Source organism: Petaurus breviceps, unplaced genomic scaffold (assembly GCF_028583685.1).
Source record: "Petaurus breviceps papuanus isolate PSGF00001 unplaced genomic scaffold, PetGlider_PUasm1.0 567, whole genome shotgun sequence".
NCBI classification, from domain to species: Eukaryota; Metazoa; Chordata; class Mammalia; order Diprotodontia; family Petauridae; genus Petaurus; species Petaurus breviceps.
This window is the reverse complement of record NW_027186383.1, coordinates 5,427,496-5,450,948: the sequence shown is the minus strand read 5'-3', so window position 1 is coordinate 5,450,948 and position 23,453 is coordinate 5,427,496. Positions and strand designations below refer to the sequence as shown.

General features: G+C 42.1%; 1 protein-coding gene across 1 annotated transcript in view; it reads left to right on the top strand.

Annotated features, from left to right (window-relative positions):
- The window catches only part of IQCA1 (IQ motif containing with AAA domain 1), a 247,156-nt gene that overhangs the window by 103,810 nt on the left and 119,893 nt on the right, over positions 1 to 23,453 (top strand). The window contains exon 7 of the mRNA XM_069103144.1: positions 17,154 to 17,238. Coding sequence (XP_068959245.1) covers positions 17,154 to 17,238 — 85 coding nt within the window. The remainder of the gene's footprint in view (positions 1 to 17,153; positions 17,239 to 23,453) is intronic.

Genomic DNA, 23,453 nt, shown 5'->3' with positions numbered 1-23,453 from the left:
ACAATTGCATTTTAATTAGAATCAGTTTCCTAGGGCCCAATCAGGTTTTCCATTCAAAAATATTGTTATTTTTTCAATTAACAAGCATTTATTTTCTCTTCTTTCCACTCACTCCTTTGGAAGAAGGAAAAAAATAAGAAAAAGGGGAGAAGGAAGGAAGGAAAGAAATTCTTATTTAAAATTATACAGTCTAGCAAAGCAAATTCCTTCACTGGGTTTGTACAAGAGTATTTCTCATTCTGTATCCTGAGTTCATCACTTTCTCTGTCAAGCAGAGAATAAATACTTCACCTCTGGTCCTCTGACATTATGTTATTTCCAAAGTTCTTAAAGTCTTCCCACATTCTTTTTCCTTATAGTTGTTATGTATAAATTGTTTTCCTGGTTCTGCTTGCTTCACTCTGCATCAGTTCATACAAGTCTTCCTGGTTTCCACTGAAACCTTCTGTATTGTCATTTCTTCACAGCACAGTAATATTCCATTACTTTTCTAGACCATCATTTGTTCAGCTATTTGCCAATTGATGAGCATTCCCTCAATGTCCAGTTCTTTACCACTACAAAAAGTTACCGCAAATATTCTTGTGCATGTGGATTCTTTTCCTCTTTCTTTGATCTCTTTGGATATAGAGTATATAACTAGGTACAGAGCTACTCACAACTTAGACACTGTAATTCCAAATTGCTTTCCAGAATCACTGACAAGTTCCCAACTCCACCAACAGTGTATGAGTGTTCCTGTGTTTCTACCCAGGCTGAAAGCTCCTACATCAGCCTTGCTGTGGGAGAAGGGTATTTTAAAATTTTATTTGTTTTGGTGGTTGATGGGGGCTAGAAGTGACATCTCTTTATCACTTGAGGTGTTGTGGTTTTTTGTCAAATAAAGTTGCCATGTCTCATTGAATTTTATATTATAAATACATGCGTGCATTCACATGTATGCACATAAAAATAAAATATAAATACAAAAATATTTTTAAATAATCTATTTTTCTAGCACAGAGAAGTAGAAATACTGAGCCTGAAACCTCTAAGCAATAGTAAGTCATCTTCTTAAAATCACACACTCTCCAAACTGTCAGAGACTTCAGAGCCCATTCAGGACAGCTCCATTTGAACAAGGAAATACTGAAAGTAAAGTGGAGGCATGGATCATCTTGGATATTCCAAAATGAATGGCCAACCTTTTATTCAGAGGCCTTCTTCCATGTAGCATTGAAGCCTTTGTAGATTGTACCTCTGATCATGATGTCACCCCCTTGCCCAAAGTGTTCCTCTTACCTACTTGAGAAAGCTCATTCTTCTTAAGCTAGTGTCCAATGACTTCTGAAAGTTGGCTTCAGCCTAACTATTCCCTTTTATATTCTCTCTGCTCTGACTTAGCTGAATACTTACCATCTTCTGAAAAAGATATAAGGTCACTTATTTATCTGTGTATACTCTCTTGGCCCTGACACAGTCCCTACCACATTATAGGCATTTAATAAAGTTTGGAGAGTAAAGGAATGAAATGGAAAACAAACCAAAGATTCAAGAAGACTCTGCATAATGAATGTGACCTCCTCCCTCTTACATTTTCTCATCCCATTAACAATGTTCTATTAGGGTATGAACTGGGTACCACATTGCCTTGTGATTCCATCTCTGTTTTTATGATGAATAACTGATAGCTATGGGTTCACAAGGTAATTTATATACCTAAGCTACATCCTTGGATCTGGTCTTTAAAAAGAAATATAGCCCTAATAGATAAGTAGTCAAAGGATATGAAAAACAGTTTTTAAGGAAGAATTGCTAGCCATTAACAACCATATGAATGGTTTCTCCAAATTTCTAACAAAAAAGAATGGAAACCAAAATGACCCAGGAGTTTAGCCTGATACCCAGAAAATCGACAAAGATGACAAAAGATGGGAATAATGGGGGAAGATAGATACACTAATGCATTGTTGGTGGGGCTGAGAACCAATGCAACTATTTGGAAAAAAATTTGGATTAAGCAAATAAAATGACTGAAAAATCCATGCCTTTTAATCCACAGATTCTACTAGTTGTCATTTGCCTTAAAGAGGTCATTGGCAAAAAAAAGTCCCCATATATACCAACAGCTTTATAACAGCACTTCCTGTGTTGTCGAACAACTAGAAACAAAGTAGATGCCTATTGATTGAGAAATGGCTAAACAAATTGTGATATGTGAACATGATGGAATATCTCTGTACTATAAAAAATGAATATAATGAATGCAGAGGAACCTGGAAATATTTGCATGAATTGGTGCAGTCTAAAGTAAACAGAGCCAAGAAAATAGTAAATATGATAACTACAAAATATAAATGGAAAGAACAACCACACATTGCAAAAAGTCAAAAGTTCATGTTGAAAAATTATGAAAAACCTGCATGAGCTGAAGAAGAGATGTGTGAAAACATCTCCCATGGTGCTTTGCAGAGGTATGTGTGGAATATATGTTGAATTTTCAGTGTATTCATAGGTTTTCCTGATTTTTTCCTCTTTCTTTTTTTTCTTTAAAAATATTCTTTGCTATCTGGCAAGGAGGAATGACAGGGAAAATTTAGAAAATGTAAAAATTAAATATATCAATTAACATTTTTTTTAAACAATCGGGGTTAAGTAACTTGCTCAAGGTTACACGGCCAGTTATTTCTGGGTGTGGTGCTGAGTGTCTGAGCCCAGGATTCGATCTCCAGGTCATCCTGACACTGGAGCCAGTGCTCTTACTCACTGTGCTACCTGGATGCCCCCATTTATTTTCTTTTTTTTTTTTAAGTGATACATAGAGACTTGAAAACCTTCAGAAAAGAAAGAAATGCAGAGAGGATAGAACAGTTATTCCAAGACATGGACTGAATTCCATAGAAGAAAATTTGCATTTGTGAAGCCCTCCTAAGAACCACATGCTCTGGTGGCAGTGACCTGGGTGAGGGAGCAGAGAAATAGTGAGGATGACCTTGGTGAGCCTTGGGTACCAGCCATGGAAGGAGTTCTTGAACCTAGCCTCCTTCTCTAGCAGAGGGTAGTTTGGAAAAAGCCAAGGGTCTGGCAAAAACTGGGAACTCATGTGCAGAAGCAAACCCAGATATTGAGGGGAAATAGGAGATATGTAGAGCAGGAAAGGCATTTCTCTCTTAATTCTAAGTGTTTTCTGTTTGTGGAGGGAGATTTGCCAAGGGCACTGCAATAAAACTGGAAAACAGTATTGATCTTTGGACATGTAAGACTCACCAGGAGAAGAGAGTTGCTTGACCCTCTCAACACCTAAGTCCTTTTCCCTTTCCAAGTCCCTGACTTGTATCCTAACCCTAGAGGATTTTATGGGTCCCTAGGGGAAGCAGAGGACCATGAGAAAGGGAGAGAGAGCTCTCTTAATTACCTGTGGATTCCAGTTCTGCTTTGCATATTTTGTTGGACCAAGTAAGTTCAAAGTCCTATATTCTTTGTTTTATTAGTTTAGGTGTCTACTTTTAAGTTGAGGGCCATTTTATTTTTGTTCATTTTGATAACAACCTGAAAATGAGTTGCATTTTGAGGTCTTCAGGGAAAACCCTGAGTAGGTATCAGCCAAAGAGATCATAGAAGGAAAAATCCAAAGAAGAAGCCCAGTATGTCTAAGCTTGAGACTTTATTAATGGGCTGTAGATTGCATATATGTCACATTCACTTAAAAGGAACTGGTCTACTTTCCAGGCAAAGGAAGAAACAGCCAGGAGCTACATGGGCATTTGGGGATTTGTAACTCTGTATACTCATTACTCACAATGGAGCTGAACATACAAGTCATATCCCTGGAGATTTAAAAGTAGCTGGTGGGACAGGGCAGGGTAGCCAAAATGTGGAAAGAATGGATCAGAGAAGTTTTGTGAGGGGAGCTGAGCCAGCAGCACCATGGTCACCAGGTCCCTAAGGATCCTCAGTGATATGTGGTGTACATCTAGAGATGGAGCAGACAGGCTGGTCTCAGGGGCAGCCTGCCCTCCAGGGATCAAAGGGACTTCAGTTGCTCATGGTTTCTCTCTTTCTCTCCCACCCCACCCCACTCCTCTGCTACCTTTGCTCTCAGCCCCAGCTAGCTCCTATTTCTGATTGGTCTCATGAGTTCATTTGTTATAAGCTCTTTTTTTACTGACCTTGTTTTACTTCTTACAAACACTTATGGGTAATTCTGAACACTGTGCACTGTGTTTGTTTCTTGCTGGAATAGTTCAGGGGTTGGGAAACATGGCAGCTCAATGGAATTTACACAGAATGAAGATAGGTCAGACATGCCAGTCTCTGGCCAATGGTTAGAATTTTTTCTCTAACCTAGTGACTAATCATTATGGCATCACCTTCCTGATATTGTGATCCTCTTCGAGAATGAAGGACAGACAGCAAGCAAGTAATTCAATTCATAACCAGCAATATGAACTCTATTGCCTAAGATTTCTAGACCAGGAAAATAAAGCACCTTTGTGTATTTGAGACATTATTCATGTTGAAACTCAAGATTAGTTTATTATTTATTTACTCCTTATTTGGATCACATAGGAACAGTATGGTTTGGCAGCATCCACCAGAGGTGGGGAGGAGTAGAGGAAACTATCAGTACAAGGAGAAAGCCCAACCTCTGTGGCATTCCTTGGGTAGAGGTGGGTGATTGGACCCTTCTCCTTTTCTGTTAAGAAGTGTGTACCAACTTGGCATCTCTGCCCTCTACAGCACCACCTAGAGATTACATTTAAATCTGGTTAATCATAACACAAACAGAATAAATCCAAGACAATTTCCACATCTGCCTATATTTAAGGCTCACTTTTTCATGAAAGCTTATTATAAAAATACACCATACAACTTCTTACCAAGCAATTGCCCAAGGTAGAAGCTTAATTGTATTTTTTTGGAAGCAGTAGGACAATACAGATGGTAAACGAGTGGAAATGAGATTTATTGGATAGCACAAAACTCAGGAAAGGAGAGAAGTTATGATGTGCCCAGAGGAATTTTTAATCTATTTTTTAGCAGATAAAATGATTATGGATTCAATTACTAAGAAAAAAAAAACAGCTGTTCTATAGATTCAAAGGCTTTTTCTTAAACCAGGTGGAAAAAAGGAAACATGACAGTGGAAGAAGGCATAAAAAAGACTCAGAATATACTTTCAAGTGTCCTTTCTTGGTGAAGATTTTTTGGGAATTCTCTGCATTCCTACTCAAAAAAAACCACCTGAGATTGAATATTTGGGGCCAAACCTAGATACAGCAACTGAAGGACAAAGGCAAATGAATCGCAGGAAGCCATTTGCAGGAGATGGAAATGAGAAGACAACTCACCCTGGAAGAAAAAACACAGACTTTAAAGGGACACAAAATGTGGTGGAATCCAAGAAACCTCCAATTGCCTTAATACCAAGAGTTTGTTTATCTGTTGGTGTTTTTTTCTGGAAGCAATAAAGAGAAAAAAGATAACATTTAATTAGAATCTGTAAGAGAAAAGGAGAAATTGTAGTGTTAGCCTGGTTTAAAAAAAGAAAAAGCTGATGATGATAAAAATGTTAATTGTTTTTAAATAGCCATTAGTCTCTTAGTGGAGGGGAAAAAATCAAAATAAGATTTTTTTTAACAAGCCCTGTCTGCAGAGATGGGGGGCTCACTTAACGGGGTTCACCGGAGAAGGGAAATGTCTCTAAAACAGATGCAGATGCTCTGTGGCTTCAGGGTAAGAAGAGGTCTGAAGAAGAATTTGCAAATGTTAGTTTTCCAAAGCAGATAGTAAGAAACTAATAGTATGGAGGAGGGGGGCGGGGGGGATGGAGAGGAAGAAACTAATTAACTCAAGGATTGTGCTGTCTGCATTTTCCTCAAGTCTCAAAAGGGTACTCAGGGATTCGGATGGTTTAAGAGAGGAAATTAGGGATCTTGCTTAAGGGAATTGTAAAACATTTGATTGTATCTGCCTATGCTAAGGGAAATTATGTTGTGAAGCTAGATTCATAAAAAGAGCCCGAGTATAAAATATTTAATTCTAAAGTGAGGAAAACAGTGCTGCTAACAAGCAGGCGGGCTGCAATTCCCACCACATTGTGTGGAGATAATTATTGAAGGATGATAGGATTATTGGTAGTTTAAACCCCACTTAAATTGCATGAACTTTTAATACAGTAGAACCACATTATAATGCTATTAGACAGATTTAGAGATATTGTGGACCAAATGACATCTCCATTCCCCTCCCCCCCCAACCCCAACATAGCTGCCTCAGCCTGCCAACAATGAGGCCTCCATGATCCCTCCCTCTGATTCCCAGAGGGCTTGATCCATGATAATTCTGGTGATTTCTCCAATTGGTGAGCCTGGAACCTGCTCTTTTGGACTCTAAGCTCAGTCCCAAGCTCCACCTTCTTCCTGATGCCCCTTGCCTTTCTCTCTTATCTGCCCCCCAGCTGCTAGAAAACCCCCAAAACTCACCTTGTATTCATTGTGTATATTTCCTGTGTGTGCTCTGATATGTACCCTTGTATCCTCAATTAGAATGTAAACCCCTCGAGGACAGACTGTTTCCTTTTTGTCCGTGTATGCCCAGTGCCCAGTATATAGTTGGTACTTGATAAATGCTTATTGATTGACCTATGCCATATTGCTTTTTTAGGAAGATAGATTGGATGAAGTCAAGTCCACAGATCCTTTTTAAGCTCTTACTCTGTGCTATGCTCAGTACTGGGAATATAAGCAAGGATAGACCTTGAATGTCACTGTATATGAGCTTTTCCCTTTCTCATGTAGGCAGTGGAGAGATGGAAGGAGGGACCTGGATGTCTTTGTGCATAGTAAGAGGAAAACCTTTACAACGAGAAATGGATACATGGCACCAACCAACCAGCCACTTGTGACAAGTGACAGGTCACGGTGGAAAGGGCTCCAGACCTGGAGGCAGCAGAGCTGGGTTTTAATCCTACCTCAGTAACTGGCTTTTGGTGAGGATAAGACATCCTGATGGATTTGTGATTTCATCAATGCATGTCCTCCATCCTCTGGTACAGACTGTGAACCTGGGTACCTTCACATCCTCATTCAAATGCTGCAGTCTGTGATGTCAACTTTCAGCAATGCTGCTTGCGTGCAGCCCACCCATCCTGTGTGACTCTTGTCTGTGCCTTCCCATGAACCTTCCACAGGGGTCCAGCCAACATGGCCACAGCCCCCAGAGCCTTCTCTTGACATTGTGTGGATCCCAAAGGATCATGGAGGCTGTCCACTGGGTAACCTTTGTTCTCGATAGGTGGATGGCCCGTTTGGGGCCAGGTTTTTGGCTGTATTTCACCCATCTGCTAGAGCCTTTCCCCCAAACACCCCCTTCCATCTACTCTCTGTATCTTGTATTTACTTAGTTTTGTTCTTTCCCATTAACACGTAAGCACTTTGAACAAAGCAGAGATTGTTTTTGTCTTTATCTGTGTACTTCGTGTGGTGTCTGACACAAAAGGAGCATTATATACTCCCACTGAACTGGGCATTTCTGGAGAGTAGAGATGTCTTTGCCTTTCTTTACAGCTCTAGGATCTCTACCACAGTGCCTGGCATATAGTAAATGCTTGATAAGGCTCAGTGATGGACATTCTTTAACCCCATTAAACAGTAAACTCTCCCATTAGGCTACAAATTCCTTGAGAGCAGGGACGTCTTTTGCCTTTTCCCAGAATGTAGCACAGTTCTTGGCACATAGTAGGTACTTCACGCGTGCTTGCTGACTTGACTGAACCCCACTAAGCCCACAGAATTCCATATTCATGCTATGTTATAACCTACTAATACCCACCCTACCCTTCTCCATTGCCCTCTAGGTCATCCCCAATTTTAATTCTTCAGAGATTGTACCACACCATGCGTTGTAGTCCTGAACAATAATGATGTTAAGGCTTTTGTTTCAGAGAGAAGCTTGGGACCTTTAGAAACCCTGTACAATTTTGCAAAGGCAATTGGGGTTAAGTGACTTGCCCAAAGTCACATGGCTAGTAACTGTGTTAAGTGTCTGAGGCCAGATTTGAACTCAGGTCCTGCTGATTCTAGGGCTGGTGCTCTATTCACTGTGCCACCTAGCCACCCCTGAAGTCACCTAATCTTTATGGATTCCTCTTTCCATTTGGATTCTGTGCTGGACATCCTCCATGAGCATTGAGGACACCTTTGGTGAGCATTATGGTTTATACTTCAACTACCATTAATAATCAGAGTTAACACCTGTATCTTTCAAGAACTGTGGGTATGATATATATATATATGGAAGAAAACTTAAGGATGATTGCCTTAAGGATGAGTGGAAGCCAGCCTTGAGCCAAGATGAAAGAAGACTTTCCTTGGCCACTCTCTATTGACTGAGGAGATTGTAACTTACTGAATATGTTTTGTTTAAGACTATGTGGCAACCTTGGCTATTATGTTACATTGTTGTGAATATTGTGCCTTAGTTTCTTGAATGTTTTATTTTAGAAATTGCTGAATAAATAGAGAGTTCGCTATACTATGCAATTAGATCCTTAAAGTTATTCACAGCAACAGTCCTCAGGAGAGCTGCTCGTGATTGGCTTTACAGAGAGGAGACTTCAAGACAGCATTTTATTCCTCCAAATCAAATGCTTTTTGACAGTCAACAAAAAATAACCACAGAGTATGTTTCTCTGATTCCTGGTTCTCCACAGCTGAAGAATTCCTCCCTAAACAGTCAGTCTTCCAGGACTGGAACTCCTGCACTTGGCCACTCTTGTCCCCAGAAAGCAGACATGGGATTTTGACTGGCCTGATCTTGAGCCCTTTCTAGTGTTGTGGTCTCAGCCAGAGTTTGTGCTCTGTAGCCATAGACTTAGGATGTAGGGCCGCCGCCTTACTCTGGTGCTCTGCTGAGGCGTGGGGAGAACCCTGCTCCAGGACGCTTGGCCATATCCTGTCACCAGTCTATCAGGGAGGACCAGAGGCAGCCTTCCATTGGGTTCAACACTCTTTGGGCACCAGTGTAAGTTGGTGTAGTTGGTCCATGGCTATCCATCATTTTTCCATCTCACTTTGACCACCTCCCCTGATGGTCATACATGTTCTTGATGATGATTTGTGTCACTTCTTGCATGCCAGTCACATGCCCAACATTTGCTCCTGACCTGAAGTCTTTCGGTGACTGTCCGTTCACCTGTAATTGTTATTTTTGTGCATCACTGCTATGGACATTCTCTGGGGAAGATGGATGGTTGAAAAAAGAGATGAGCCTTGGCAGCAGCCAATAGTTGGGGGTCTTTTAAAGTGCTGTGGAATTTTCCCAGTGAAATTTCAGCTGTTTGAGGACAAAGGGTTTGTTGTTGTTGTCTTGTATTTTTATCCCCACACCTTGCCCCAGAGCCTTACCAGCAGTGGATGCTTAATAAAGGCTTCTGCCTTGGATTCTCCCTTCAGGGCCCACTTCACTGTCCAGCTGCATTGGATATCTAAGCTTCATGTTGTATGGAGATAGATGCACTAATTGACTGTAGCCGGCTCAATGAGGTGCCCATCCAACTGCATCTTTATCTATAGTCCTTAGATCCTCCGGTCCTAGTAGAGAGCCTGGCATAGAAGAAGTGCTCATTGACAGATACTGGGAAATCATTCATTCATTCATTCAGCAAACCTTTGTTCTTTGGGCCAGGTACAAATAATAGGACCTGGGGGTATGAAGACAAACTGAAGTAGTCTCAGCCCTGAAGGAGCTTACTGTTGGGGGAAAACAATGTGTACGCGGAAAAGCAAGTAAAATGTCTGTTATGTTGATGAAGCCCCTACTATGTGCCAGGTGCCATGCCAAATACTTTTACTGGTATCTCATTTGATCCTCACAAAAAGCCTGAGAGGAAGGTATTGTTATTTTACAGTTAAGGAAATTGGCTAAGAGACTAACCACACAGTTAGTAACTGTCTGAAACTGCATTTGAACTCAAGTCTTCCTAATTCCAGGCCCATCACTCTGTCTACTATACCACCTATTTCCAAGGGAAGGCACTGGGAGCTAGGGATGGGAATCCAGAAAAAAACTCCTATAGGAATTGCCTCCATCATACACTTGTCTTTCTCTTGCAGAAGTTGCTAGATTAATATCTGTGGAGTGACTGGGAAGGATCTCTCACCCCATGTCTCTACCCCTATGTCCCAGAAACAAGAAAGCAAGGGCATGACGGGACATGTCTTGGGCTCAGTCTTTTTAATAATATAGCTAGCAATTTTCTTGGGAATTAGTGCAATCCTGAGGGCCTGGGGAAGGGGGCAAGACAGTGGGCCTCTAATGGGAAAGAAGGCTTGGCAATTTAGAGCAAGTTCTGATAATGGACCCAAATGACAAGGATGGTGTCACATACAGAATGGTCTTGGCATTGGACCTGTAGAAGAGAGAGATTTGGGGATGAATGAGGTTGTCAGGGCTGGAGGTGGCTAGACAGACCTCAATGAATTAAAGTCAAGTACAAACCACATAGTTTTGTTTCCACTTTTAATTGAAAGAGCATTTTTTCCTGAGAGCAAGTAATTTGAGGTCCTCAACTAATCCCCTCCTAATCCCCAGTGTGCCATCTCTCCAATCAGCGTGGCAGCCATGCCCAATGCTCTGAGCCAGCCAGAACCACTGGGGGGATTCAGAGGATGTTTTGTAGTCTCCAGCCTCTGATGAGAAGCTCTCCTATCCTCCGAAGGCTTCCAACCCTGAGGCAGGGAGCCAGCTCTCTGCTCTACAGAGACAGGGACTTTACACATTGTTCACAGTGCTAAGAGGCAATACCAAAGCCATAACTCATGTCTGAGGTCCCTGACTGCCAGCTCAGCCTTCTCTCTGCCTGCCACAGCAGCACCTTCTTGCTCCCTAATTTGGGGGCAAAGAGGTGAAGGCCCTATCATTTAAAAATGGTATTTAAAAAAACTATATTTTTTAAAAATAAAATTTTGAAAAAGTAATTTCCCCCAGTCCTGACAAACTCTCACCACCACCACAATCTCCATTGCCTCTCCTAATGACCTTTACTAATATAATGTACTTTGTCCTGTTTCTGTTCCTATGGGACCTGAATTTTCTTGACTGCCCACCCCCTAATCTAAGTGGTGCTGCTAGGAAGTAGCCATTGCTGTGGGGACTAATGGCTTATTCCTGAGCTGGGCAGAAATATTTCATCCAACTTCCCGGGGCTCAACTTCCAGCCCCAGCCCCATGGAATAAGAAGGGTAGGTGACTCAGTTGCCCTCTGGTCCCACTTCTTTCCACCACAGATCAACTGTGAACAGATGACTCTTTGAAGCTTTTGGGGAGTTTCCCCTCATTCCATGCCACCCCTTCTCCCTCAGAATTTCCAGGCAGTGTCAGTTTACAAAAGGTAATCAAGAAATCCCACCTCTAACCCTAGGATATCCGCTATTTCTACCCTCATCTGCCATTATTCACCCAAGAAAAAGGGGCTTCCCTAGGACTAGGGACTGGTGCTGTAAGACTATTGGCATAAGGAGTTCACAGATGAGGAGACTCCTACCATTGCAGGTTATGTTCTTGGGAATTTAGAGTTGCCTGGGAGCTTCTGGGTCACATGACCAGCAAGATGGTAAACTAGACATTTTCCCCAGTGCAGACACTCTCACCAGCGCCACTCCCAGCCAAAGAGAAGTACAAGCCAGATGTAGAAGAATCATAGCTGAATCCACAGAACAAAAAAGGGACAGCTTCAACAAAGTAAAGGGTTCTGCATTATTACTGCAGAATGTTAACTCTTAAACTTATCACTCAGCACCCTGTTGGACCAACCAACCCACAGGCTTATGTCTGGGACCTGACCAAGGCCTCTCCCCTCCTGCTGCAGGGTCTGCAGGCATAGCCCTGCCCCTGGTTTCTCTTTTCCCTACCAGACCTAAGGACCTGGAAGAGTAGAATACTTCAAAGAACCAAACCAGGGCAACTGAAGCAAAGTATTATTTTTCTTTTTGCTTTTTGGAGGGGGGAAGATAGGGCAATTGGGGTTAAGTGACTTGCCCAAGGTCACACAGCTAGTTTTTTTGTGTGTGTTAAGTGTCTGAGGCTGGATTTGAACTCAGGTCCTCCTGACTTCAGGGCCAATGCTCTATTCACTGTGCCACCTAGCTGCCCTAGCACTATTTTTTTAAACCAATAAAGGCAAAGAACATAGAGATAGTAGGATGAATATGTTTATTTCAAAGCAAAATTATATCTGCTCATAACTATTTGTATTTAAAATGACTTTGCACAGAGAGGAGAAAGGAAAGATTTGTCATCAAATAGATTTTCTTGTAGTCACTTATTTAGGAATCACACTTTACATACATTTTTATCACACATTTGCCACAAACAGACTTTTTGCAAATGAAGTCTGCTCCTGCGTGTGCCCTTTGTTGCACTCTAGGGTCATGAGTGTGACCCATTTTGGCTGGAGGAGCATCTGAGTGGGGCTATGACTTCTGAATGGCCCCTCAGACCATCTCCAGTAAGCTCCACACTCACCTTTTGGATGCACTCTCCATGATGTTTGAGTTACAAACCTTGATGCCCACGAAGGTCATGGCTAGAACATTTCCAGTTGCTGCTTTCCCTTTGTCCTACCTTATCACTTAGGCAGGAGCATCTCCTCCTATCTTAGTCTCATCACGGACTAGGAGAGCATCTGGCTTTTGCTTTGGGCTGTCCTCTGAACATCTGGATGGAGGGGAGGGCTCTCATGACATGCACCTGGAGGTTTCTCTGTAGATTTCAGAACCAGAGCTCCAAGCAGTGAGCCGTGCATCTGTTCTGTCAATGCTTCTGATAAGTAGTCCCTACTATGCTTTTTTTTCTAATTAAAGGACCCATCCCTTCACTCACTTCTTAAAGAGGGCTATTCACTACATGGGCATTACCTCACCCTAAGTGACAACCTAAAAAGGCCTTAACCTGAAAGGGCCAGGGTCGCCCACTGCATCCTGGGCCATCTCCAGTCATCCTGATGAATATCTGATCACTGGATCCTGATGGTTCTGGAGGAGAAAGTGAGGCCAGTTCCCCCTCACTCAAATCTAAGTCAACTGCAAGTCCTGTCATCATCTCTATGGTACCATGGTCCTCTTCAAAAACCAAGGAGAAACACAGCAACAACCCCACTATGCTCCACCCATGCTTTGCAAGCCTCAGGGAAAGAACTGGGGCTGTAAAATCATTGCCATGGGTTACATTGTCGCCCTTGTCAAATTGTGGTTTCATAGTTTCATAAGCTTCACACAATCTCAGGGCACCCTGGACGCCTTTGCTTCTTGTATCCCCTTTTCTCAACTAAGGGAATCCGTTGAGCAAGGATTTGTCTTCAGCACGTGCTGCCAACCAAAATTTCTGGACAAATTTGACTGGCGTGTTTGGTGCATGTTGAATACATTTACAGCCTGCTTTGCGAGGCAGCAGAAAGCAATACCTTCTAAGAACAAGAGGATTCTAAAACGAGGTGCTGCCCAACACACATCTGGCGGCACCTCATCATGTCTCAGCACCAATTATGTGGCATAGTTTTATCGGCACCGGACGCCACCAGGAGCGGTTCCTCTTAGGGGAATTGGTTTTCTCCATCAATAATATCATGAGCACAGATAACTTTGCTGATTCTTCTAATGTAATATAGACCACATAGGGCAGCTGGGTGGCACAGTGGATAGAGCGCCGGGCCTGGAGTCAGGAAGACTCATCTTCCTGAGTTCAAATCCGGCCTCAGACACTTCCTAGCTGTGTGGCCCTGGACAAGTCACTCCACCCTGTTGATCTCAGTTTTCTCATCTGTCAAATGAGCTGGAGAAGGAAATGTTCCAGTATCCTTTCCAAGAAAGCCCCAGATGGGGTCACAAAGAGTCGGCCATGGCTGAACAGCAGCAGCAGCAGCGATCACTGAGCATGACCTTTTATTTGCTGGTCGTGGGATCTGTACATTTCTGAATGTTTCTGAACATTGGCTCACTAAGGAAATTGTGAAACGGAAGCCTGGGACTTTGCTCAGTGACACGGGTTGTAGAGTACGCGGTAGGACCACCTTGAAGGGCAGTCATATTTAACTATTAAGCATCCTCACATTGCCTGGAAAGCAGTAGCCAATTTGTTTTAAAAAAAAAAGCAAAAACAAACAAAAACCCTTTACCTTTCAGACCTTGTGACTTCATGTCTTTTGTCTGTGAACTTGGGTCTGATGAGAACCATATTGCTTACTGCTTTGTGGATTGTCAGCTATAGAAGAAACTGCATTGATGGACTTGTCACTGTATCAAATGAAGAATATTCCTCCTCTTCCTCGTGTAGTGCGATTGTAGCACGGACATCACAAATTCACTATCACATGGGAAATTTCTTGTTAATTCTACATTTTTTTCACCAGAGAATCTCTCAGTTTTTATCTGTAAGGACACAAATAAAGCTGTATTACTCTTTTTTTTTTTTTAAGGAATAGGGGTTAAGTAACTTGCTCAAGGTTACACGGCCAGGTGCTTCTGGGTGGGTGCTAAGTATCTGAGCCCGGATTTGATCACCAGGTCATCCCAACACTGCAGCCGGTACTCTTACTCACTGAGCTACCTGGCCACCCCAGTTGTATTACTCTTACAACCAAACTCTTAAGTTCTGAAAATCTGGGGAAAAAAGAAACAGAAATTTTTAAAAATAAATTAGTAAAATAGTAGAAAATACATGCAAAGGTAAAATTGTCTTTTACTCTATAAATACATCATTCAAAGGTTTTATTAATGATGGATTCTACTGGTACTCCAAAGGAAAAAGACTAATGGGCAAAGGAATGACTCCATAGAAATAAATATAGGAGCACTGGCTTTTATTTACAACAAAGGTATAAAGTATTTACGTATAGGCATCATCTGATTCATCTGGTCCCTATAAATAGAACCACGTTTTTTTCTTAAATTTCTTTCGTTGTTTGGCAGATGTTTAGAATGCTGAAGAACATTGATAGCAAAGATACAGAAAAAGTCACATAGGACGAAATAATAATACCTGAGCCTTTTTGAGTTTCAAGTATCTGTTTCCATTTGTTTGTTTATTTTTGCATTGATTGCCACTCTGGACCCTCTCTTCTTTGTTTGTTTATTTGTTTTTGTTTTTGAATGAATTCATTGTTCTTTCTGTTGGCAAGTAAGTCTCAACCAGACTTATTAGCACTGCATATTCAAGGAGATGCCATTTGTGGGTCGTGCTTCTAGGAACTGCACTTCTATCAGGACAATGCCATTGATCTTTTCCTTGAAAAAGAACCCTTTAAGTCCCCCTCAAAACCCAATAATTTTTGGCCTGTTTACCACATTCCCAACTTCAGTCTTCTATGTATCACTGCAAGGCACTACTCTGAGAACTCCATTTTCAGGTCTTTAAGGGTAGAGTTGATTCCTTTTCAGGGGAAAGCTAATCATTGGCACCAGTGACAGCTCACATGTATATAACACTCCATAGCTGGTGAGTCCCCCCTCCCATAGCATCATGAAGTAGGTCCCTAATGGCTATGATTGCCTTTATATTACAGATGAGGAAACAGGGCCCTTCAGGAAGTCCAAGAGTTGCCTGAAGGTTACAAAGCCAGCAGGGGTCAGAGCCAGGGCTTCCAAGTTTTGTCAGGACTTTTCTCACTCAGTCACACTGATGTGGATGTGCCTGAGAACACCCTTTCCTAACCAGAAAAATGACTGCAGAAATGAACTCTCCAAAGTGCCAGGGAGACCATCGCAAGTGGCACCTGCATCTGAGAGCCCAGCACCCTTTGGGAGTCTGAATTCAGTCCTTTCCTTATTTGGCTTCCATGTGTGGTGCACCCAGAATGTGTTTGCATTGGAAGAAATTTAAAAGCCTTGGAAGAGATGAATGGTGAAATCAATGTGTTATATCTGCTGGGGAACTACCATCCAGGGAAGGGGTTGATTGAAGTCAACAAAGGAAGCTGTTGTGATTGTAACCTAGTACACATCTTCTAGGTTTTTTTTGGTTGTTCTTTTTCTGAATAGAATGAATTACATTTAGAATCTAGTCTACAGTAATGCTGTTAACTTTCCTGGCTCAAGATAGGGCTCAGTGGACATCAGGAGTAGCAGAGGCCACATACAGCCCTCAGTGATCCAAAAGTAAGGAAGACCTGAGTTCCAGTTCAGCCTCGGACCCTTCCCAATGGTTGTGACCCCAGACAAGTCACTTATCTGCCATCTGCATCAGTTTTCTCATCTGTAAAATGGGGGTGCTATAACAGCACCTACCTCCCAAGGTGGCAGTGAGGATAAAATGAGATTTTTATAAAGAGTTTTGCAAATGTCAAAGCACTCTATATAAAAGTCAACTATTATCATTATACCTATTAAATCATGTCTCCAAGCTCAGTTACTCCCTCAGATCAACATGGATGAACAAATAGAATCTGAGATGTGAGATGAATCAGCCAAGCTGTCCCCCCAAACTTCAGAACACTTTCCTTACTCTTTATTTTTTAGGTGGATACTGCTACCAGTCCTCATATGGTATGCCCAGATGTCATGCTGTGACCTCCTTGAAATTACTCCATGTGGCTTTTGAAGCCCATTTTTAAATGCAGAAATGACATGATTGTGGAAAGTATAAACATCGGAGACCCATGGACAATTTAGCTTGTAACATAAAACGCCAATGGGTTTTGTCAGCTTATTGGGTTCTCAGGATGACCGAAACCCTCACAGAGTGTGTTTGTATTGAGAGCAGAGCTCCTGAGTTTGTCCTTGGAATTACTTCTGCCTTCTGTTTAGTTTCCCAAACCTGTGTTTATCCGTTATGTGTCCTCACATTAAACAAATTAAAGTGATTTGTGTGTCCGTTTTTATTCCGAATGTCAAACAAAGTCATTTTATGTGGAAAAGAGGAAGAAGCCTATTCTCCTTTAAAGGAGACTTTCTTGAATCCCAGCCATAGCCACCACTGCCCTGAAAGGGAGGAAACCTGGCCGTGTATATATCCAATTACTCTTTCCCATTAGAGACCTCATTTTCAGCCTGCTGATCTAAAGTGAAAATAAGACTTGTGATCACCAGTCATTTAGAGGAATATGGTAGACTCAACAAAGCCGACATGAAGTGAATCAGCTCCAGGGCTATTCTGATTTCCTTTTGCCTTTTCCCCTTTAGGAATATGACTGGCACATTTCCTGATTACCCTAAGGAAGAAGAAGGGGGCTCTGCAATTATTTTCTCAGAAAGGACCCCACAACAGGTATGTGTATAATTTACTGAAAAGCTGTAAATGACAGGATGGTTTTTAAAGTTCTGAATAAACCAGCTTAAAAGACATTCATTGTCTAGACGTTCATCATAGCCTGATATTTCTTTATGTTAAAATCCTCTCTTGAGGTTCACTAGAGTATATCATCTTTTAGGATATGATTGTAACATATTCAAGATGAGAACATGTACATCCCTTCCTTCTTGCCAGAGGTGGGGGCAATGGGTACAGAGTGTTGCCTGCTCTAGGCAACTCAGCCTATGCATTCACTTTACTGAACTGATTGTTTTTCCTGTCTTTTTTATCCTTTTTCACAACAGATGGCTCTGTGGGTAGGGGAGCAGGAAGGGGTATTTTTGGAAATGCAGGTGATAAAAAAAACCAATTATTGATAAAAGAAAAATGTTTCATATAAATGCAGGCTCATTCTTGACTTGTCTTTGAAAAGAGATTGGATTGTGCTTGATTTTCATATTCCCAGCAAACTGCATAAAGCTTGTGGATTTTTGTCCTCTTTTGGTGGTGATGAAGAAGAATATTCTGATATTCCCAATGATTCTTAATAGACTGGCACCTATTGACTCACCACTAGGTAGCTTTGTGCTACTCTTTAACTCGCCTTTTGGCTCTTTGGAGATCTCACTGGAACATTTTACACTGGGGAGATAGCCACATCCTCAGACAAGTTCTTGGAAAATTTTCTCTCCCAAAGCTATGGTGCAGTATATTAAAACCAAATAAATAAAAAATCCCTCATTGTGTTTATGCAGAAAGTTTGTATTAATGGGGCCCAAACATGGGATTAGAGCTCTAGGTCTGGAAGGGACCTCAGAGAAAACTGAGGCCAAGGGAAGTCAAGTGACTTGTCCATAGTCATAGGTTGTTTGAACAAAACCATGGGATCCATAGAGCATGTGTGTGTGTGTGTGTGTGTGTATGAGTGAGTGTGTGTGTGTATGTGAAAGAGTTCCTGCCTGCCTGCTTGCTGCTATACAAGCAATATCCCTGGAGTCCTCAGTCCAGTTACCAAACATATTCATGGACTCATGGGATTTATAGCAGTAAAGGACTTTGGAAACCAGGTAGCCTTAGCCCGCCGTCCTAGATGAGGAAATGGACAGGGAAGCAACTCTCCAGAAGGATGTCTCCTTGATAACAAGTAGCAGAGCTGAGGTTCATCCTGGTTCTTAGGCTCCAAATCAGAACCAAATGAATGTTACTTCTCCTCTCATCAGCCTGGCTGTCATTGACTCTTTGGATGGTTTTGCCAGGTTCTTCAGAATGCCCATTTCAGAAGTGAAAAGAGGATCAGAAATATAAAATCCTTTTGGATTCAAGATCTCATTGGCCATTGACTGGTGGGGGCATCTCTGCCAGTCCAGGTCACAGCTCAACCCCCTTCCTCCCTCCCCATTCTACACACACACACACACACACACACACACACACACACACACACACACACACACACCAGGGCAGTTCTTTATGGGCTTTCAGAAGCCTTCCATAGATTTTTGACCCAGTCCACTGAACGCTTTTCTTGTGGGTAATAGTGCAGCCCTCAGGGTCAGCCAGGTAGCAGAGCGAGTAAGAGCACTGGCCCCAGTGTTGGGATGACCTGGGGATCGAATCTGGGCTCAGACACTTAGCACCACACCCAGAAATAACTGGCTGTTAGGGTTAGGGTTAGGGTTAGGGTTAGGGTTAGGGTTACTTGAGCAAGTTACTTAACCCCAATTGCTTAAAAAAAATAGTGCAGCCCTCGTGGCATCTGCCTATCATCCCTCTCTCTTGTGACATGAATGGCCCACAAACACCTCTGGTGATGCCTGGGATGCCATTGTTCACATACAAGGCTTCACTGGTGCTGAGTGTGTCTCCCCATTGGCCCTTGGGTTTCCTGAAGCAATGCCTCTTGGAAGATTTCAGTGTCCTGTGGTTCGAAGCCACATTCCATGATTGGGACAATATTAGTGTTTGTGTCCGGTCATTTATTCAGTGATCGCTCTGTGCCAAGCACTCTGCTAAGGAGGATACACTCCCTGTCCTCAAGGAGCACACAGTCTAATTGGGGAGATGATATGACAACTGTATACAGAGAAGACATTTGGGAGATACATTGCAGGCAATCTCAGGGCAAAGGCACTAAGAATAAGGGAACCTGGGCAGGACTTCTTGCAGAATGTGGACCTTTAGATAAGACATGAAGGAGTCAAGATGAGGAGGTAGAGCATTCCAGGCCCAGGGAACAGCCAATGAAAATACCCACAGGGACGAGGTAGAGTGTTAGGTATGAAGAACAGCAAGGAAGCCCGTGATCCTGGAGGAAGATACACATAGAAAGAAGCTGTAAGAAGACTGGGTTGTTTTGTGGGGAGCAAGCCATGAAGGATCATTGACAGAACCAGCCCAGACTCTGCTTCCCTGAGTCAGAGCCCATCTCATTAAAGGACAACAGAGTAGAAAGCATTTATCAAACCCTTATCGGATATTAGCTTTCTTGTCCCTCTACAGGGCCTATTCAAGATATATGGACTGAGGGGATAACTGAGTGTGCTGCTTATACAACTATGTGTCCTCAGTAGACTGCTGCACTTTTCTTCTTCATTTCCTTCATCTCATCCTCTTTCTGTCCTCCTTTTCATCTTCATTCTTCTCCCTCTTTCCCTTCTTTATCTTCTCTCTTTCCATTGGGAAGAGGAATTCTGGGGGAGAGGAATTCCATATCAGTCACAAAAAAGCAAAACAAATGTGAATCAGATGAAACTCATCTCAAGGAGTTCCTTGTATGTGGTGTTTTGCTGCCATTCTGCTCCCTTGAATTGTTTAAACTCTTAAGTCACTAAGAGGAGGAGGGCTGGTGATGGTGCACATTGGTGAGGTGTCTTTATGTCTATATCTGTTTGTCAGACTGAAAACAATAGGCCTTGGGACTTTATCCTCTCTTTCTTCAGGCTAATGTAAATGACCACTGGTGCTTCCTCATCCCGATTGTATCACCTAAAGCCTGGGCATTTCCATAGTTCATATAGCTTTCTAAGGATCCCTAGAGTTTCAGCCAAAGTCCAGAGATTTTATGTCTTCTGACCTAGGTTTACTCCAGATACCTGTTGTGTTTTATATTTAAATGTTCCCTTTGATTTCTGCTTAGGTTACCTACCACTCTCAGTTCACAATAAATCCCAGTCTCAGTGGCTCAAATAGGTGAATTTCTTGGGGGGGGGGGTGATTCATATTAGGAGAACCTAGTCCCTCTAACCAGAGCACAGTTGGGGTGTGGGAAGGAGGGCAGAAGGGAAAACCAAAACTTTTTGCTTGAGGACCACCTACAACAGATGTATAAAACTCTTGAAACATTTCTGTACCAGAAGGGGTTACCTGAGCTGCTACTCTATGGGTAGCTTAAAAAGATCATGGTACCATAGGCTCTAAATCCAGAACTAGAAGAGCCCTAACAGACCATCTAATCATTCTACAGATGAGGAAACTGAGAACCGCTGTGGTGTTGGCATTCACTTCGGGTCACACAAATAGTGACAGATTCGGGATTTCAAGCCAGGTCCTCTGAATCCAATCCCAGTGGGGTTTTGTTGTTTTTGTTTTTGTTTTCCCCCACCATTCTGGGCAAGTAATGGCCCAGCCTTGTTTGAAGATCTTGGGGGCAGGGAAACCTACTGTCCCCTGAGGAATCTCGTTCCACTTTGGAACAGAACTCATTGTCAGGAATATTTTCCAGATATCAAGTCTAGTGAGGTTTTGGTTCTTCCCTTAGACTTTAGTATGCATCTACATTGTCATTTTCTAATAGTAAGAGAAGATTATTTTTACTACTATTAATTCTTTTCTCTAGGCATTATTGAAGAGATGTTCTAGTTTCCATGGGGACCTGAACTTTTATTCATTGTGCCATGATTACCAGTTTCACAGCATTCTCATCTGTAAATCGATTACTTAGGATGTTAGCTTTTATATTTGTCCATGTCTTCTTCGGGGTCCATAGTGTGGTCAGTTTTCATATAAATTGCATGACCTTTAAAACAGAGAATATATTCTTTGCAAAACCCAATTTGTTTACTATATAATTCCATGAGATCTTGTTTGTTTAGTATTTTTTGTCTCTATGGCTTCTCTCTTATTTAACCTTTTTTTTCTGGATTTATCTTATTCTGATATTGAGGTATTTTAATTTCTTGCTCATTGTTCTATTTATCTGCTTCTTCTTGCAGTACTGTAAGGTCTTCCTTTATGAATTTTGTTGCAAAATTGTTAGGGGTGCATATGTTTGAAAATGCTATATTAATGTTTTCCTTAGAACCTTTTCACATAATATCATGTACTCTATCTCTTTTGTGAGACAGCTGTGCAGTAGTGGGAAGAGAAATGGTCTTAACCAGGAAGATCGGGGCTCAAACCTCGCCTCTGACACACATCTTTCAGTGCTCTGTACAATTGTCTAAGACTCTAAACTTCAGAGGAGGTGCTGGCCTACAGTGATTAAAGGAGTTTCCTAATCTCAAGATTCCCTATACCCATGAGATCCTGGGTCCTGTGCTTATTCTTTATCTCTTTCTCATTTTTATCCAACTTTGTCTAATGTTATTAGAACCACATTTTAAAAAATAAGTTGGCAGCAGTATGGGGAAGTATAGGATCTATTTAGATATTTTGGATTAAAAGTTTCCCCTGTCAGCATAATGTTGGACTCTTCTCTCTAAGTCATCCTCTAACTTTCATGTTTCACCTGTCCCCTTTGTATCTAGCATCCCTAGTGCTTGTCTCTCCTTTGCTCATTCTGTCAGTTTTTGTTCTTGTTACTTTGATTAGGAATTCACATTTAACAGGACCTTATACTAAGAACTATGCCCTTTACATTGTTGATGTGAATTTTTGCTTGGGGATTTTTCTGCCCACCCCTCTTCCCTTCCCCCTCTTTGGCTTCTTTCCTCCAGGTCTCTCTTTAGTGATTTGAACAGGACAAGTTCCCTGAAAGTTTTCCTCCTCAGTAAGCAACTGATATGTCTCTCATACTTTAAATGCTCACCTTTTGGGACAGGAGGCTGGTTGGTTGTTCAGCGACTCACCTGAAGTAATCTCTCTGTAAACTTTCAGAAGCCTGATTGCTTCTCAGATGGCCATCTGCTGGCCTGAGAAAGTAAACCAGGTTTTGCTAGGTAGATAGGACTGGCTTCATGAGGCAGATTCTGCAAACCTCCTGTGAAAGAGACACCGTGGTCCTCCTCAGAGCAATAATGACTTTTTGCACCTTGGACAAATGGCCCCAAAGACCCCCTGGTTAGAGAGGGAGTGTGGGTGACACTCCATGAGAGGAGCGAGCCAGGACATCATGACACTTGCTAGAGGGGCCACTCTCCCACTCCCTCTCCCCCAGCATGATATTGGGAAACTTTTGATATTGAAAAAAAATAGTCTTGGCTGATTGTTTTGGATCACAATGGGGTCCCATCTATAAAGGGGGGAAAATGAGGCCAGAACAGGGATGATGAGCTGTGAAAACAAGGGAGGGATATCAGCAGTGAGGCTGCAGGGAAGTTAAAGGCTAGGCTTCAGTATGAGAAGTGTCATGGCAGGATGTCAGGAGGGCTTCACCAGAAAAGGGATTTTCAGACTCAAGATTTATGGGTGGAACTGTTTAAGTTGGTAAGTTCTTAGGCATAGCCATAAGGCCATTCCTATCTGATTATTGAGAAAATCGGAGGAGTGCCCTCAGTGGGGCTGGAGCCAACATCCAAGGGATGGGACACTCCCAGCCCTGACAGTCTCTGTCACTTAGGAATTCAGGAAAGCTTTTAAATCAGTTTGTATTTCATTAAGCACAAAAGCATCAAAGTGTATTCAAGGGAGCAGAAAGGTGGTTAAACTTGGATTTGGGAATACCCAGCTCTGAATTCCCCTCAGAAACTTTCTAGCTATGTTACCCTGGGTAAGTCACTCAGCCTCTCAAATCCTCAGTTTCCTCATCTGTCAATGGGGATAAGAATTCTTATAACCCTAGCTCCCGGGGTTATTGAGAGAATCAAATGAGATAATATCCATAAAAGCTCTTTGCAAATCTTAAAATGCTATATAAATATGAGATGTTGTTGCTATTAGGATTGCAAACTTAATAGTAACATATAACACACACATACACACACATGCCAGACATGTTTTATCCATTCAGTCCACAGAAGGCATTTCTGTTTCTT